Below are 16,957 nucleotides of genomic sequence, written 5' to 3' on the forward strand. Positions count from 1 at the left end.
TGCAAATGAGCAAAATGAGTGATAATCTCTATCATAAACTTACAAAATAGAACTGTAACGAAAGATTTACCTGACTGCCTTATCCACTAGTCTGTACACTATTTTATTGCAGTGACATCATATTTGGTTTTAAATCCATTGCACCTACCACGTGCATGACATAAGAATGTTGTTAATAAATGTTTATTAAATAACATACTGTATACATTAGTTAACTTCTATCAATTTCTTCTAAATTCTGTAATTTCAGAAATTATTACTTTAGTTTTTAAAATATTTCTAGATGAATACTTGTGGTTTTGGTCTCTTTTTTAACCTTGAATCTTGCCTGTGTGAGGCTAGTGAGATAAAGGTGAGGGGACATTAGACTCATTGTGGCAGTGGAAGAGCAAAGTTTATTTACCTGGTGAACTAGAAGGTTTAATAAGACCTGGACTCTGCTTTCTTCTGCCAACATCTGGAACTCCCTTGGTCCCTGCCCTGTCCTTAGACCTCCTGTTTATTCGGTGAGCTCTGAATAGTTTTTCAATAATTTCCATCTGTACGCCACCTGTTTTTATATTCAGTGATATCCAGCGTTATTTGCCATTGCTGTCCAAGAACTCCAATTTGTATGTTTATATAAGGAAGTTCAGCAGATTAGCAATTAGCATCAAATATTCTTTATTCTGTTGACTATGAAGCGTACTTAGAAAAGCTTATTGAAATATTTAAAGGAATAGAAAATCTGCTAAATGGTTTCTGTATATTATTTCTTATCAAGGTAATTTGCCAGTGGACCTTCCAGCTCCGCCAGACACTTCAGTTCCCATAACATTACCTCCACACAACCGTACAGACGATGAATTTGTCTGCAGATCCCGTGGTCCCTATGTTGAAAAATCTAGAAATGTGATTTTAGATGTGACTGTCCTGACAAGTCAGATGAATCATCCTGTGGTAAGTGAATTACTAAATTATTTTAAATATAGCCATAAATAGATGCTAGCATAATCTCTAAGTAGCATAGCCTAATGTCCTCATTAGAAATTTTCAACGTGGCTTAGAATAGTTTTTTAATACAAAAGTTTTTAGTATAAAAAATTGTAATAGAGAAATAAGTATACATTCTTCTATCATGGCCAAGAAAAGTGTGCCTTTAAATTAATGTTTTAGATTTGAAACAGATATTTTCATGGACTACTTGACTCCAGGACTATCAATTACTAGCTCTTTTCTATCCACTCTCCTGTTTGTCTCTATTCTACTCACACTCATAAAGTAGGAATGTGTAGGGAGGAAGCATTGTAATGCCTCACATTAGATGAATTTGTTCAAATTTTACCATTGCCAAAATGCACATATATAGCTACTGATATGTCAAATATGCACTGCTCATAAGAAACCGATTCTTGTACAGATCGGCCCTCCAACCTATGTCCTATTGAAAGATGATTTTCATTTGCTGACATCTGCCAATCCACAGCTTTTCCAGAATGGATCAAAGGCAAATTATTTAATTTAAAAATGAACTTCTCAGCCAAAGATACAGTATAAGAGGAGAAAAATTAACTATGTCTGAATGGGCGAAGCACAAAATCAAGAGTGAACACTTTGTGATATTTTCCCTTCCCTACTCTTTATTGAGGAGTATGTGTATTTACTGTATTATCATATTTCTCAAGGGTTCTGATAATATTAAAGGTTCAGAACATACAGATAATACAGTGTCTAGTGAAACTCTGATTTGTCTTATGTCAGCCTTATCAAGAAATTTTAGAACTTCAAAATTGAAAAGAAGTTTATGTTCTTTTAACCCAGAAAAAAGTGCTGCTTAATGAAAAAAATAAATTAACTAATTAATCTAAACTAAAGAACTCATAAAATTGAAGCTGACTCACTCTGTGACTGAGAAGAGACAGTAATTAACTCAAGTGGCTAGGGACGTATACTGTTCTTCATGGATGGAAGATAAGATAATGGAAGATTTTATATGGTAGTCAGACTTTCTTATGGGAAGACACTAAAATCCTCTTATGATCATACATAAGTTGTGGTGTTTGTAAAATTTACACAAAATCTAATTAATTACAACTAATGAGTGTCTTTAGTGAATACTGACTTTCTTCTTGTTCAACCTTTAAGTTTTAGAAATGTCATTTATGATTGGATAGGAAGTTTTGATAAGTTCTTTAAATGTCCTGAATGAACATCTACTATTAAATTATTATTTTTAAATCATGGAGATATTTATTTATTTTGAATAAACATGAATTATTACCATTTTATTTCTTTTTTAAAAATTAATTATTTTATGGTGACATTGGTTAATGAAATCCAGTAAATTTCAGCTGTACATTTTAACAGTAAGGCGTATATATATTTACATTTTATGTTCACCTCCCATACTTAGATTTTTTTATGTCCCACATATTTGACCCCTTGTACCCCATCTACCACCCCCGTCCCCCCTACCCACTACCCTCTGGTAACCACTAGTCTATTGTTCATATCCATGAGTCTCTGTTTGTTTGTCCTGTTCGTTTGTTGCCTTTAGGTTTATATCCCACATATAAGTGATACCATGTGATTTTCAACAACAAAAATGTATTGTACACTTAAAAATGTGTTAAAGGGGTAGATTTCAGGTTATATTCTTAACCCCAATAAGGAAATAGAACATGTGAGACTGCAGAGCATAGACAGATTTATCATAATATTTCATTTTCCAAAGAGATGAAACTGGCAAGATCACACAATTTGCTCAGAAATAAAATGGTTATGTCATTTTATTTGGAAGATGAAATCTACCCTCTAAACAAATTTTTAAGTGTACAATACATTTTTATTGACTATAGATAACAATATTGTACAGTAGGTATCTAGAGCCTATTCCTCTTGCTTGTCTCAAACTTTATGCCCTCTAATGGTTTTTTAAAGAGCTACAATTCTTATCTTTTTCAATGATATGAACAAGATTTTATTGAATCCTAAATCTTTGCACAAGGTAAATCCAATTATATGGTCAATATTAATGTTAGAGATTAAGTAACACACTTGAACATTATGATTACACGTCACTTTTTTTTTGATGGAATGTTTCCATTTCAAGTTTTACAGTAAATCTTGAGCCCAAATTTCTAAATGATATAGTGGTATGCTATAGTGATGCTGTTTAAAAGCTGGAGTACACACCAAACTTTTTATAGTATACACAAGAACTCACTGAATTGAATCTTTTCTTTTATTCAAGCAGTAGAGGATTTAAGACAGACAGACAGACATGAACACATTTAGAGACAGAAAGGGAGAGCATTTTCACATACAACCTATGTATTTAAAAAAATATGGGACTTGAAATTTTGTGTAATATTAGAATACGGTCATTATAAGAATATTGAAAACTTTCAAAGAAAGAGATCCAATATAAAAGTTATTGGAAATCTTATTGCTTTGAACTTAAGTAATTCGGAATTTGGAAAACCCCTTCAGAGACTGAGCTGAAGTTTAACTTTGTAATATTGCTGTAGAAAAATAACAGACTTACCAGAACTTGGAGGTCATGCAAGCAATGTAGGCGTTAAGTCAGAAGAGACTGACATGCCCCTGTAGGAGCTAATTATTGCCCTTGTAGGAGCTAATTAAAATCTCACCTCCTTCTGAAATCAGATTCTCTATCTCCATATTTCAGTTACTATAAGTATGTTAATATAATATATCAACATGTCTTTAAAACTCTTACAGTGGTGATACAAACCATTTGCATAATTATTTTAATTATGCTCAAAAATTAGACAGTAATGAGACAAGAGTAAGAAAATGCTGATGTGGGTAGAAATTGCCATTTATTAACACATTTATTTTGATTAGCTGGTCTTGTCTTCTATCCTATTCAAGCTATGGACGTCCGCAGCTTTGAAAAAGGAAGCTTGCGTGAATGGTACCAGGCAATCCCAGAAAATTTAATTCAAGATTCAAACACCTTCCAATGGAGACTCGGCCTTGAAACCAGTATTCATCATGGGGAAGAAAACCACAGGCCATCGGTAGATCATACAAAGTAAGTGACCACATATTTTGAACACGTCCCTCAGGAGCTGTGTATTAAGCAGTTTCCAAGAGTCTGCTCCACCACCTCCTACTAGGCCAGGGCTACTGATGAAAGTTTAATTTACAGAATGAGAGGGCTAAGTGTATTCTTTCATATAAAATTTTTTAAAATTAAATAAAAAAAAGGAGTGAATGCTCCTGTGAAAGTCTTAGAAAAATAGAGAAAAGCACAATTAATAAAAATAATTTGTAATATCACCACTCACTAAAAAGCACTGTTAATATGTTGTTTTAAAATGATCTATTCAGACACTTGAAACTTATTGGATTTCACTTATCAATGTCACCATCATAAGTAATAAAAAATTATCTATTCATTTCTCCCCACCAAATCCCTTCTCTCCTCCAAATCTTTCTCTCATTCTCCTCTTTTTCTAGCTCCTCCTTCATCTCCTTGCCATTTTCCCTCTTCCAGTCTTTGCTCTTCATCATTGTTTATTTTGGTCTTTTCTTTCAGGGTTCAATAACGCATACCTTTCCCCTGATTTTTCAGTCCACAGATATATTGAGTGCTCACTGTTCTACAAGATCCTAGTCTTCCTTCTTTCCTTTTAATGGTTTCAAGGAAACGTTACTAAAGACAACAAAGGAATCCCCATTTATATTACAGAGAACCTTTTCAAAACCTCGATGCCTCCACACTTCTCCCCTGTTAAAGCTCCATGATCCCTGGCTTCTATGGCTACTTCTTCAAAGAAAACTGATGGTGTATCTGCCTAGTCCATGGTTGCCTTCTACTGAAAGGGAACCATGGTACCTTTAGTGTACAATGACTTTCTGTTCCTGGGCTGCCTTTTTCACCCTGGTTCTCTGAGCTCTCTTTTGTTGTTTTGGTTCTGTTAAAATGGTTCTGGTTTTATTGTCATTCGATTTCAACATTAGCAGCCTGGTTGTTCAAAGTGTGTAGAGTAGCAAATATTAGTACTTGGTTTTGATCCCATATGACAGTTGGCAATTAATTTTTGAAGTTTCAATATACAAATTTTTCTTGGGCTGCTTCTGACTCACACAAAAAGCAAAGGTGATTTCAGAAAGTTTCTCTGGTTCATTCAAATACCCTCCCCCCCCGCCCCCCGCATTAATAATCTATTTCTATTTTTTAAAAAAGGCAGCCTAGAATCTTGCTTCTAAGTAGTAAAGTTATAGATAGAAATATGATAACATATTATAAGCACAATATAATTAATTGGCTTATAATGTTTGTCTCTCACTCTTCACCAACCCCCACCCCACCCCACCCACCCCCCAGCTCCAAGAGACTGCAAATTACCGGACTAATCATGGGAATTGTCATTTCCCACAGTATTTCATTATAACTGGTATATAATAGGTCTCCATAATTATTTATTGGATGAATTAGTTGATGATTAGGATCTGTATATTTATGCTTTATAATAATAGGCTACACATCATGAAATTAAATATATTTTAAACAGGAATACTTAATAGTCAGAAAATGTTTAGCAGATGTGCTCCATATGACAATGAATCATGGAAAAGGGAGCAGTCCCTAAGCTTATATGTCCTCTAGCCTTCCTTTGCCCTTCTTCACAGCCAAGAAAGTTTTGACATTTTTTATTTTGTGGTAAGAAATTCTTCTTATGCATCATATACCTTACTCTATGGCTTGTAGTAAAGTTCCAAGTTCAGTATTCCAAATTTTGTTTTTCGTATATATATATTTCAAGGGAAGCTTATCTAATTTAGAAAATGCTTTTCTCTCTCGCTCGTCTGGCTCTAGAGATTTAAAACCAGGTTTTTAAGACCATTACATCTGAATAGTTTTCAAGACCAGTTTTGAAAATCAAAAAGCTCTGTACCAATTCTTTCTCTCTTTTCACATTGCATGACCCCAGTTCTCCCTAAGGCAGAGACTGCTTCAGACTGACTCAGTTTGATGATCATTCATAAGCAAGTGCAAAAGAAAAAAAGCACATTAATATATTTTAAAATATTCTCTCATATCATATACTTAATGAAGCAATCAGAAATCTAGAAAAGTTGTGGTGGTGTAGGAATATGTAGGGAAGTTCCCATTGTGTAGTCGAGTCTTAAATAAGGTCTTAACATGTGTTTTTCATCATGAAAATGAAATGAAATGGTAAAAAGCAAAATAAATTGATATTCCAAGCAACATTCTACGGCTCATTGATCATACTTTAATGGACTAGTCTTTGTATCTGAGGATCTGAAGTGAATTCGGTGGTCTAAAGTAAAGGTTATATATCTTTACTTTTCAGTTTGCTTATTTGTGGAAGAGTAACAACATTCCGTACAACTAGTTTATCCAGCACTTTTATATGACTTAGAAAAAGCCACTTCTTCTTGGGCGGAGCTTATGCGGCCATGGCCTTGGCACAGGTCTTGGTGAATGGGTTCTCCCTTCACCTTGCTCAGTGGGACAAATGATGGACACCTGGCATAATTTTTTTCCCCCTAGAGTTGAAATCAAAGCATATAAAAAAAAAATTTTCAGCTATAATCCAGTGAAATCATAAAGTAAAATGCATTCGGTGTAAATATTATCATTCGTAATTTTCATGTTCTTTTGGGATTGGAGTTGGACGAAATTTCTATTTCCTTTAATTTAAACAATGAAAGGGAACATTTAGAGGAAAAGTGTTAGTATTTTGGAAAAAGAACCACAATCTAGTGAAAAAAAAAAAGAATAGAAGAAAAATTAGTTTATTTTCATTCATGCTTCAAGAACTACTACAGCGCTTGGCAAAACCAATGGTCACATTCAGTTGAGAATTTTTAAAAATTGTTACTTGCTTATCATTGAATCAAGATATTTGAATCGCCTAGCATCTGAGCTTCGTGGGTAGTTTAAATTTAAATATGTTTAAAATATTGTAGATTTGGAAATATTGTTCAATAGTTCCTCACAGTTCGTGATTTCATATGATCTCAAAAAACTCAACTCTGACTTCCTCAGTCAGTTGAACTGACCAAGTCTTTTAGCCCAGACAGTTTTTCCATAGAATGCAAACTGGTTCAAAGCTAAGTACAATAAATTTTATAATCATTTTTTTTTTTTCCTCAAAGAAGTCTTTGTTTGACCCAGTTTATTCATTTTGACTGCTAGAAGCCAAGGAGAGCAGCTTTGAGTTCTTGGTCCTCAAATCTGTTTTATTTGACTAAATACCCATCTATTGGTTAAGTAAGGCTTAATAATAAAGTTTATTAGGAGTAAGAAATCCTCCCCTTGGGCTAAGTTAAATTCTCCACGCTTTATTGTTCATATAGAATGACATGTAGTGACACACATATGCGTATGCTAGGTTAGTGGTTAGAAGCCTTAGGAGAGTTTTCTCAAGATGTGGATTGAGAGCCATTGAAAATGTCTATGTATGCTGTATGTTTAAATGCAGATTCTGAAACACTTGGATCAGAATCTTGGGGAATAGAGCTGGAAATCTGTATTTTTTAGTATAATTCCTAAATGGTTCTAGAACCTCATGTTTACGGTTTTTCATGGCAGAAAGTGAGAACAATATGACTGAAAGACAGAGGGTGGCTTTCTTACCCCCTAAATCCGATATTGATCAGCATAGATTCATTTTTCTTTAAATCTAGTGACCAGCAAATAATTTAAAAATTAGTACGAAATGTTCCAAGACAAACAAAAATTGTTCTAAGGTAATTGCATTTAAAATAAAATAAAATAAAATAAAATTTGTGTTATAAGTAACTATTATAATTGAGAAATATTTTGGGAGAAAACTCTTTACTCTGAGTCGATCTAAAACACATAATTTAAGGTTCCCTCTGCATCGCCTCGTTCACTGTACAATACCCAACATGTTTTCTCAAACCTTTTTGCCTACGTGTTCTCTAATTCTAATAAAAATAGCTCCTGTGTTTCTGTTGTATCAAAACAAAATGTACCAACTTCCTGATTATCTGGAAAAGACAGATATTTTAACACATTTTGGTATTTAAGGTTTGATGACAGATTGTTGAGAAGCTATTTGAACACAAACCATCTCATTCAAAATGCTGATTAGATGGAACACAATTTCTCATTTATTTTGCTTATTTGTAAAGGAGAAGTGCTTTTGCTTAGATTTTTCGTTTTATGTATAACACTGATCATTGTCATTCAGGTGGAAATGAGTTATAGTTCCCACTGTCCCAAATGTACCTAACTTCCTATCTATACTCTGCATTTGTACAAGCTTGACATTATAAACTAAAAGCCACATAAATAATGCAAATTGTCTCTGTGACATAACTATGAATATCATAATGTATCTAAGTGCTGGATATAAATGTTATGAAAGCTTCAGTAAAACTGAAAATATTTTAATGTTTTCTGCTCTGCAACAGTAACAATTTTCAAAGCTTTAGTGTCATAGACATTAAATACCAGAATTATTGCTTTCCGAGAGCCTTCTCTGGTAAGAAGATAAGTTAATATTTTATAGGCCAATTTAGATGCCTTATCACTTTCCCAACATAATTTATAAAAGCTCCATTTTTATAAGTCTTGAATAATGGTTAAATACCAGTCTTTAGAAACAATCGTGGTGAAATAAAAATAAAAGTATAAACAATCAAAATCTAAATTAACTGTACTAATTTTCTCTTAACTGTTTTAATATCTGTGGCAAGTAGCATATCTGGCAGTGTTGCCACAGTACTGAATATAAAACATAATTGTACCTCTAAAACACAAAGAAAAATTGCTTTTATTTTAGACTGTCCTTGAGTTTAAGCACTCTATTTACATATATATTAATAATTTGTTTTAATTAAGTTAATTAAATCACTTTAAATTTTAGTCCAGTGTATTTTAACTTGATAAGTAATTTTAAAAATTAACTACTGTGACTTGAAAACATGCAATTTTAGAGAAACTCATGCTGAAAATAATACCTGTAAACCATACCTAAAAATTTATTTATGTATATATCGCTTAGGTAGTATTTTTGCTATATAGGGTAAAATTTTAAGAATATATTCAGAGTATGGTGTATGATTTTGTTGTTTTACCAAAGATGACCATTTAGTAATAAAATAATAACTTTTATATCATGGTTATAATAGTATTCAAAAATAAAAAATTATTTTCATTATGTAATTTTTAAATAAGCTTTTCCTGTAAACCACAATAAAATGAAGTAAATATATTTGTATTCCAACTCCTGAACAGAATTGTCATACAAAATCTGAATGAAGAAATATCTTTCTTTAAGTAAGGATAAATTAGATTTAATTCCTATATTAAGACAAGGACTTAAAATAGGAACATACTATATCACAAATGAATCATTTTTACATCATCAGTATGATCTTCTGACTTAGTGATTTATGCAGAGACATCAGTTATGCAAACCAAAGATCTTGCTGGCCCAGAAGATTCAGTGGCTGCCTTGACTAGGCGCACAATTACGTTAGACATGTATTTCCTCAGCACCTACTCTTGAGAATAGAAAACTTAATCAGATGTGGAACCAGCAGATACATAAATAGATGTGTAATGCCCAGTAAAAAGTGTCTCTTGATGAAAGAGAGGTCCACTCTGGAGGGTGAGATAACATTTTATCAGGTCTACAGGTCTATCTTAATTGTGTATCTGTCTTTCATAATACCTGAAGGGATTTTGTCTTTTTTTTTTTTTCTGGATAATACAGATGAACTAAAATAATAATACTATGGGAAATATACCGATTCCCTTAAGAATTTTTAATTTTCTTATTTCTACAAAAATCTTTTTATTTTACCACAGAGAAGAAATTCATTTTTATTGTGGAAAAAGTTTTGTATATAGATAAGAAAGATAAATGATATTAACTTTAATCCTACCTTTATGATAGAAGCATTGTGCATTTATGCATATATATTTTTAACAAAAAGGGGTTCATATCAAACACATTGTAGCATAATCTACTTTTAGTTTTATATACAATCTATAAGCAGCTACTTACCAATACATTTTAATGGGCTTGATAGTATTCCATTAAATGAGTGCACCAAAATTCACTAATTCAATTCCTCAGCATTTGGTTTATGAGTTGGTTTGTTTATACACAAATTTAATTTGTCTACACTGTACAATATACAGCTTTGTACACATTGCAGATTATAGCCTGAAACTTAAAAATAATATACAGAGTAGAATGTTTATACTAATTATTATTTATATTTTAAAACAATTGATTGATAATTTTAAGTTATTTCCCCCAAAACGTGTCTGTTTTTTGTATGCTTGCCAAATAGTATTTAATTATTTTTTCATATTTTCCAATTCGATACATTCAAGTAGCAGCTAATTGTATATTTTTCATCTTTTTTAATAGTAAGGAGAGTAACTTTTGTGTGTGCTTTGTCCAAATGTATTTCTGTGTGCGTTTCTTGTTTGTGCTCTTTGCTTAGTTTTTAGTTTGTAGGGCTTTTTTTTTCTTATTGATTTATAAGATCTATTAAATCATCAAGGAAATATTTTTTAATCTGTTTTGCATGTTGCAATGATGTTTCCTATTTTTTATTAGTTTTTTTGTTACTGTTTGTCCTATTTTCACATCTCAAAATGCCTAGATTGTATATAGTTATGGCTGCTAACTGTATCCTTTATAGTTTTTTTGTTATTATTTTTTCCAGAGTGATATTTTTCCCTGGGTTGATTGAGATATAAATGAAATAGAACTTTGTGTAAGTTTAAGGTGTACAATGTGATGATTTGGTATATGTATATACTACGAAATGATTACTACAAGTTAGTTAACACATTCATCATCTCACATAGTTACCTTATGTGTGTGTGTGAGTGTGTGCATGTGTGTCTGGCGAGAACATTTAAGATCTATTCTCTTAGCAAATTGCAGATATACAGTACATTACTGTTAACTATAGTCACCATGCTGTATATTATATCACCAGAAATTATTCATCTTATAACTATTTCCTCCACTCCCCAGACCCTCTACCCCTGGCAACCATTATCCTATTTGTTTTTATGAGTTTGGCTTTTATAGATTTTACGTATAAGTGAAATCATACAGCATTCGTCTTTTTCTGTCTGACTTATTTCAATTAGAATAATGCCTTTAAGTTTCATCCATGATATTACATATGAATATATCTGTGATATTATATAATGTTATTATATATATGTATATATATCACATTTTCTTTGTCTATTCATTGGTGGAGATGTAGGTTGTTTTAGATACTGATTTCATTTCCTTCCGATAAACCCAGAAGTGAGATTGCTAGACCATATGGTAGTTTTATTTTTAATTTTTTGAGGAGCCTTCCTACTATTTTCATAATGACTGAACCATGTTATAGTCCTACCAACAGTTCACAAAGGTCCACTTTTCTCCACTTCATTCCTAATACTTATCATTTACCTTCTGGATTCTTGATGATAGTCATTCTTACAAGGAATGAGATGATGTCTCATTTTGTTTTGGGTTTGCATTTCCCTGATGATTAGTGATGTTAAGCCCAATTCCATGTATCTGTTCGCCATTTGAATATCTTCCTTGGAAAAATGTGTATTCGGGTCCTTTGCCCATTTTTGCATTGGATTATTTGAGTTTTTTTTGTTTTTTGTTTTTGTTTCTGATATTGAGTTATAGGAGTTTCTTATATAGTTTGGATATTAAGTAGATATATGGTCTGCAAATATTTTCTCCATTTCTGTAGGTTGCCATTTAATTTTGTTGACATTTTGTTTTGCTGTGAAGAAGCTTTTTTAGTTTGATGTAGACCCAGTTGTTTATTTTTGCTTTTGTTGTTTGTGCTTTTGGTATCACATCCAAATACTCATTACCAAGACCATTGTTAAAGAATATTTCCCTATGTTTTCTTCTAGGAGTTTTATAGAATCAGTCCTTACATTCATATCTTTAATTGATTTCGAGTTAATTTTTGTGAGTGGTATAAAATAGGAATCTGACTTCATTCTTTTACAGGTATTGAAGAGACTTTTCTTTCCCCATTGAGTATACTTGGCTCTCTTGTCAAATATTAGTTGACTATATATATATATATATATATATATATATATATATGTTTATTTTGGGTATCTCAATTCTATTCATCGATATATGTGTCTGTTTTTATGCCATTGCTATACTGTTTTGATTGCTATAGTTTTGTAATTTGGTTTGAAATTATATGCCTATAGCCTTGTTCTTTCTCCAGATTGCTTTGGCTATTTGGAATCTTTTGTTTTTTTATTATAGGATTTTAGGATTATTTTTCCTATTTCTGTTAATAAAGCCATTAGATTTTTTGATAGGAGTTGTATTGAATCTGTAGATTGTTTCGGGTAGTGTGGACATTTTAACAATACTGATTCTTCCAATGCAAATCCGCATGACTGCATTCATCCAACTGCCTGACTAGCTTGCTGTTCAATGGTCATCTCTCCCTTCAGGCACAACCAATTATTTCCATCTTGCAGAATTAGAACATCTCCATGTTCAAAAACCTACTTTTCTTTTAGTAAAACTAAAAGAAAACTAAAAGAAGACTAAAATAAAACTAAAAGAAGCTCACATAAGCATTTAGTGTTACTCTCAGCCTGTCTTTTTTTGATGCTTCTCCAATTCTAAACTGGTATCTTGTTTTTGAGACATATCCCTAGGCTCTGGGCACCCCCTTTTCTTTAGGTTTGGGTTGTTTGATTTCTCTATCTAGGCCACTTCAGACTTGGAAGCAATGCCCTTAAACTCAGTCCTTTACTCATCACTCTAACTTCTACTCAGTTTGATTCTGATTTGGGTACAACAGTTTGCCTAAAAGCTGCAGTGTAAAACAGAGTTTCAGTGCCTGCATTAATTTCCTTTGTCTACAGTAACAAATGACCACAGAGTTTGTTGATGACTTTAAATAAGAGAAATTAATTTTCTCCCAGTCCTGGAAGCAAGAAGTCTGAGGTCAGTATCAATGGACCAAAATCAAGGTATTAGACGGCTATTCCCCACTTTGAGGCTCAAGGGGACAATCATTTCTTACTTCTTCCTGTTTCTAGTGTTTGCCAGCATTCCTTGGTTTTGTGGTCACATCACTCTACCCTCTGCTTCCATGCTCACATTGCCTCTTCCTCTTCTGTCTGTATCAAATCTCCGTCTGCCTTACACTTGTAAAGACACTTGTGATTGCATTTAGGGTCCTTCCATATCATTCAGGATACTCGCTCTATCTCAGATTGCCAATTTAATCACATCAGCATAGGCGTCGTCATTTGAAGTAACAAGTTTTTCAGATTCCAAGGATAAAGACCTGATGTCCTTGGAAGCCATTATTTAGCCTGCCACAGTGAACAAATCCTGAAATCAAGTAACACTAGGTTTAATCCCAGATATGGCATTCATTAGCTGTGTGGACTTAGATGTTGGCTTAAACTTTGCATTTTACTTTCTTTGTCTGAAAAAATAAGCATGAGTATATATCTAATATGGTTATTGTCAGCCTCAAGTAAGAAAACATATGGAAAACTGATCAAAGTACATGTCTCATAATGCAACTTTAACTGTTAATTCTTACATTGTAATTAAGACTGGAAGGATATGTTGGATCGAATTGCAGAGAGTCTGAAATAATATGCTAAAGAATTTAATATTGGGCATGGGGGATGGTAGCTGCTGGGACACACAGGAATCATTTCTATTTTTTATGCCAATGAGCCAGAAGATCATAGAAGTACATTAAAATTAATTCTGCTATCTATGTGTAGACAAGATTGAGAAAGAAAACACACTGGAGATAAGAAAATTAGTTGAAATAATTGAGGTGTTTTATTGGTGTGAACTAGAGAGAAATAGTATCTCTGGAAAGTTAACACTTTATGTCTTCCTCGGGCCATAAGCCCCAGTGAGGTATAGGCAATGACATTATTTTTACCTTTTATGATGAATTATTACATTTCTAGAGTACTAAAGAAGAATTTTCTGCCCTGTTTGTAACATACATTCACCCCAATACACTACGAATCACTATCAAGAATAAAGGGAAGAAATGGGTCTCTAAAGAAATAGAAATTCGCAAAAAAAAAAAAAAAAGGTGCCATATCTTTGATGGCAGTGGAAGATTCCCCCCAAAGCATGTCATTATATTAAAGGTTAAGGGAATTGAGTGTTTATATCAGAATTAAATCAGATGAGAACCTTGACTAGAAGTTATTGGGGATGGTGGAGAGTGTATTTGACTGTGATCAAGATGCAGGAAGGAAATGGTACCATTTTATGCTTTAGAACATTTCTCAAGGAAGCTATATCTGCAAGTGGAAGATGGGGTGGTTTAGATGGAAAGACTTTCTGACTTCAGAGTTATAATTTGTTTTAGTAATATTCTTTATGGTCGTCCTCACTTTCCAGATATTTAGCATTCATTGAATTTTCTGCATATACCTATATGGGTTTATTTTCTTTCTCTTCCTAAGTTGTAAGTGTCATAGAATCCACAATATTTTTTTTTCTGTCTTTCCTAAATCCCAGCACTGAGAAAAGTGCTTTGAAAATGCTTTCGTAACGTGTTTTCTTAGTTACCTAAATGTGTCTCTTACTATAATCTGCATTCAAACTTAATTTTATTCTAATGGAAACATTTCTTCCTCTGCACCTGCTCGATATAGTTCTATTTCAATTTGACATTTTCATCTTCATTATAAACATTATTAATTTAGTTAAATTTTCAGTCACCCAGAATTACCATAAAAGTGGGTTTTTAAACTTCTGTCCATTTAAAAGAAATTCACTGAATTGCACTTAAACTTTTCTATTGGTTTGAGCAAAAGAAATCGAACAAAAATTAATAATGTCTACATGAGGTCCAATATAAAAATATACAGTGAGCTTTAATAGAATGGAAAAGAAGGTTCTACTATCTCCTTCATTTGTTGTCTAGTCATTTAGTAGGCATAGAAATACGAGGACAGTGCATTTTCTTTATGGTGTGAAGGTTTTTGCTTAAATGTGATACTTCTATTTTGCATTTCAAGGAGATATTTATTTGTAGGTTGGTATGACTTTGATGCAGTTATCCAAATATCTGTGACATGAAGAACATAAATTATTCCTGAGGGTTTATATGATATCCAAATTAAACCATGAAATAGGAGCAGAGGTAGTGTTTATTAACAATGCTATCTGGCACAGACCTTTTCTCTTAAGTACTATTTACACTGATCTTACAAAGTGTATCTTTTAGAACTGCAGTCATAATGAAATTCAAAGTGTAGTTCCTTAATATGATGGGTGTTTCCAGTAAGATAACTATTTAGAACTAAGGTTCTTCAAGTGCTTGGTGACATTATTATTCAAGGAGAATAGTTTTGCGTTAGTTATCAAGGTTGGGAGACATATCAGACTAAAAATGGTTTATTCAAAAATGGGTTTGTTTACATTTTTGTTCTCTTTTAAAGGCCATGTAACCAAAGGGTGGAAGATTGTGATCAGTGCTTAACACCTAAGGAATATAGAATAACTATTATCTTTTCATGCAAGATGGATACATACCTCTGCATAGATTGACTACATAGTGTTTATTTTAAAAATATCTACCAATATACATTAAATGTATTTATTAAAGAATTATGCACAGCCTTGCACTTAATAGGTACTAACACAAATGTGCTTATCAGTTAGTAGATAATCTAAATGTATTGGCTAAAGAAGGCTATTATGTTAATTTAATTATTTATTCTTTAAATCATTTTTCTCTGGAGAATTCAAGTGATTTATCATTAGTTAACTTTAAATGGTATAAATTAAATCTATTTTTTATTACTTAAAACCTACCTTTAATTTGCCTATTTTAAAGAACAATACCTAAACAGTTAAGTAAATGCTGCTAATTTCTGATATTTAAGTTCTCCAGCATATTCTCTGACTATACAGAACTGACAGAGGTCTGATAAATGAACAATGGTGGCTTTCATATGATGAAGCATCTTAGAAATGAAAGCAATCCTAATTGAGTGTTTATTATGTGATAGAGTCAGTGTGGATGCCTTGTATCCATAATCATATTGAGTCCTCCTGGTGAACTTTGAGAGTGGTGTGATTATCTCTGTTTTACATGTGAGCAAGCCAGACTTTGAAGATGTTAAACAGCTTGCCTATGAGCACACCCCTTAGCAACCCTCAGAGCTGGAAACTTTAAATCCAAACTTCACAGATGCTGAAGTCTGTGCTCTTAAACACCATCCTACATCTTTGTGTGAATCCCTCTTGTTTAAATGCCAAGCATTTGAAAGATTCATCATGACTCAGTTACAGTTTTGTGCCATAGAAGATGGAGAGACAAAAAAACTGGTACTCTAGAAATAATTCTGAAGAAAAAGGAAGAGAAGATAGGGGAAGTGTTAGTGATGGCAACTGGGAAAGAAAACGATAATGTTCAATGCCCAAAACCATTCTCGCCTGCCTTCTTTCTTAATGTTCAGAATCTAGATTTTGTTGATGTAAGCCAATCAAGACAATCTCATTCCGCTTTGCTGAGGACTGTTTTAGTCCAGTGGTTCTCAAACATGCAACGTAATTACCTGGAGATCTTGTTAAAACAGAGAAATCTTGGTTTGCTCCAGAATTTCTGATTGAGTATGTCTGGAGGAGACCCTAAGAATTTACATTTTTAACAAATTCCCTAGTGATGCTGATGCTGCAGGTCTAGGAACCACACTTAGACAACCCATTTGTTTAGACAAAATCTGGTTCTTAAAGTTGGCAGCATGTTGGAGTTACCTGGAGACACTGTTAAAAGATGCTGAAATCCAGGCCTTATGCAGATAACCCAACAACACAAGCTCTGGGCACTACTTTTTGCCCTGATTCTCATATAGACATGGCTCTGAAAAATAGGCTTATAACTTTCATAACTTTTGTACCTTTCTCAACTTCTTGGGTATGTG

The 16,957-nt window shown here is 32.8% G+C and overlaps 1 protein-coding gene across 1 annotated transcript in view; it reads left to right on the forward strand.

Moving 5' to 3' along the window:
- Positions 1-16,957, forward strand: part of MALRD1 (MAM and LDL receptor class A domain containing 1) — a 477,766-nt gene that overhangs the window by 136,852 nt on the left and 323,957 nt on the right. Inside the window, 3 exon segments of the mRNA XM_039877626.1 lie at positions 764-883; positions 886-939; positions 3,877-4,039. Of these exon segments, the coding sequence (XP_039733560.1) occupies positions 764-883; positions 886-939; positions 3,877-4,039 (337 nt within the window).

The sequence above is a fragment of the Pteropus medius genome, unplaced genomic scaffold, assembly GCF_902729225.1.
Source record: "Pteropus medius unplaced genomic scaffold, Ma_sr-lr_union100, whole genome shotgun sequence".
Lineage (NCBI taxonomy): Eukaryota > Metazoa > Chordata > Mammalia > Chiroptera > Pteropodidae > Pteropus > Pteropus medius.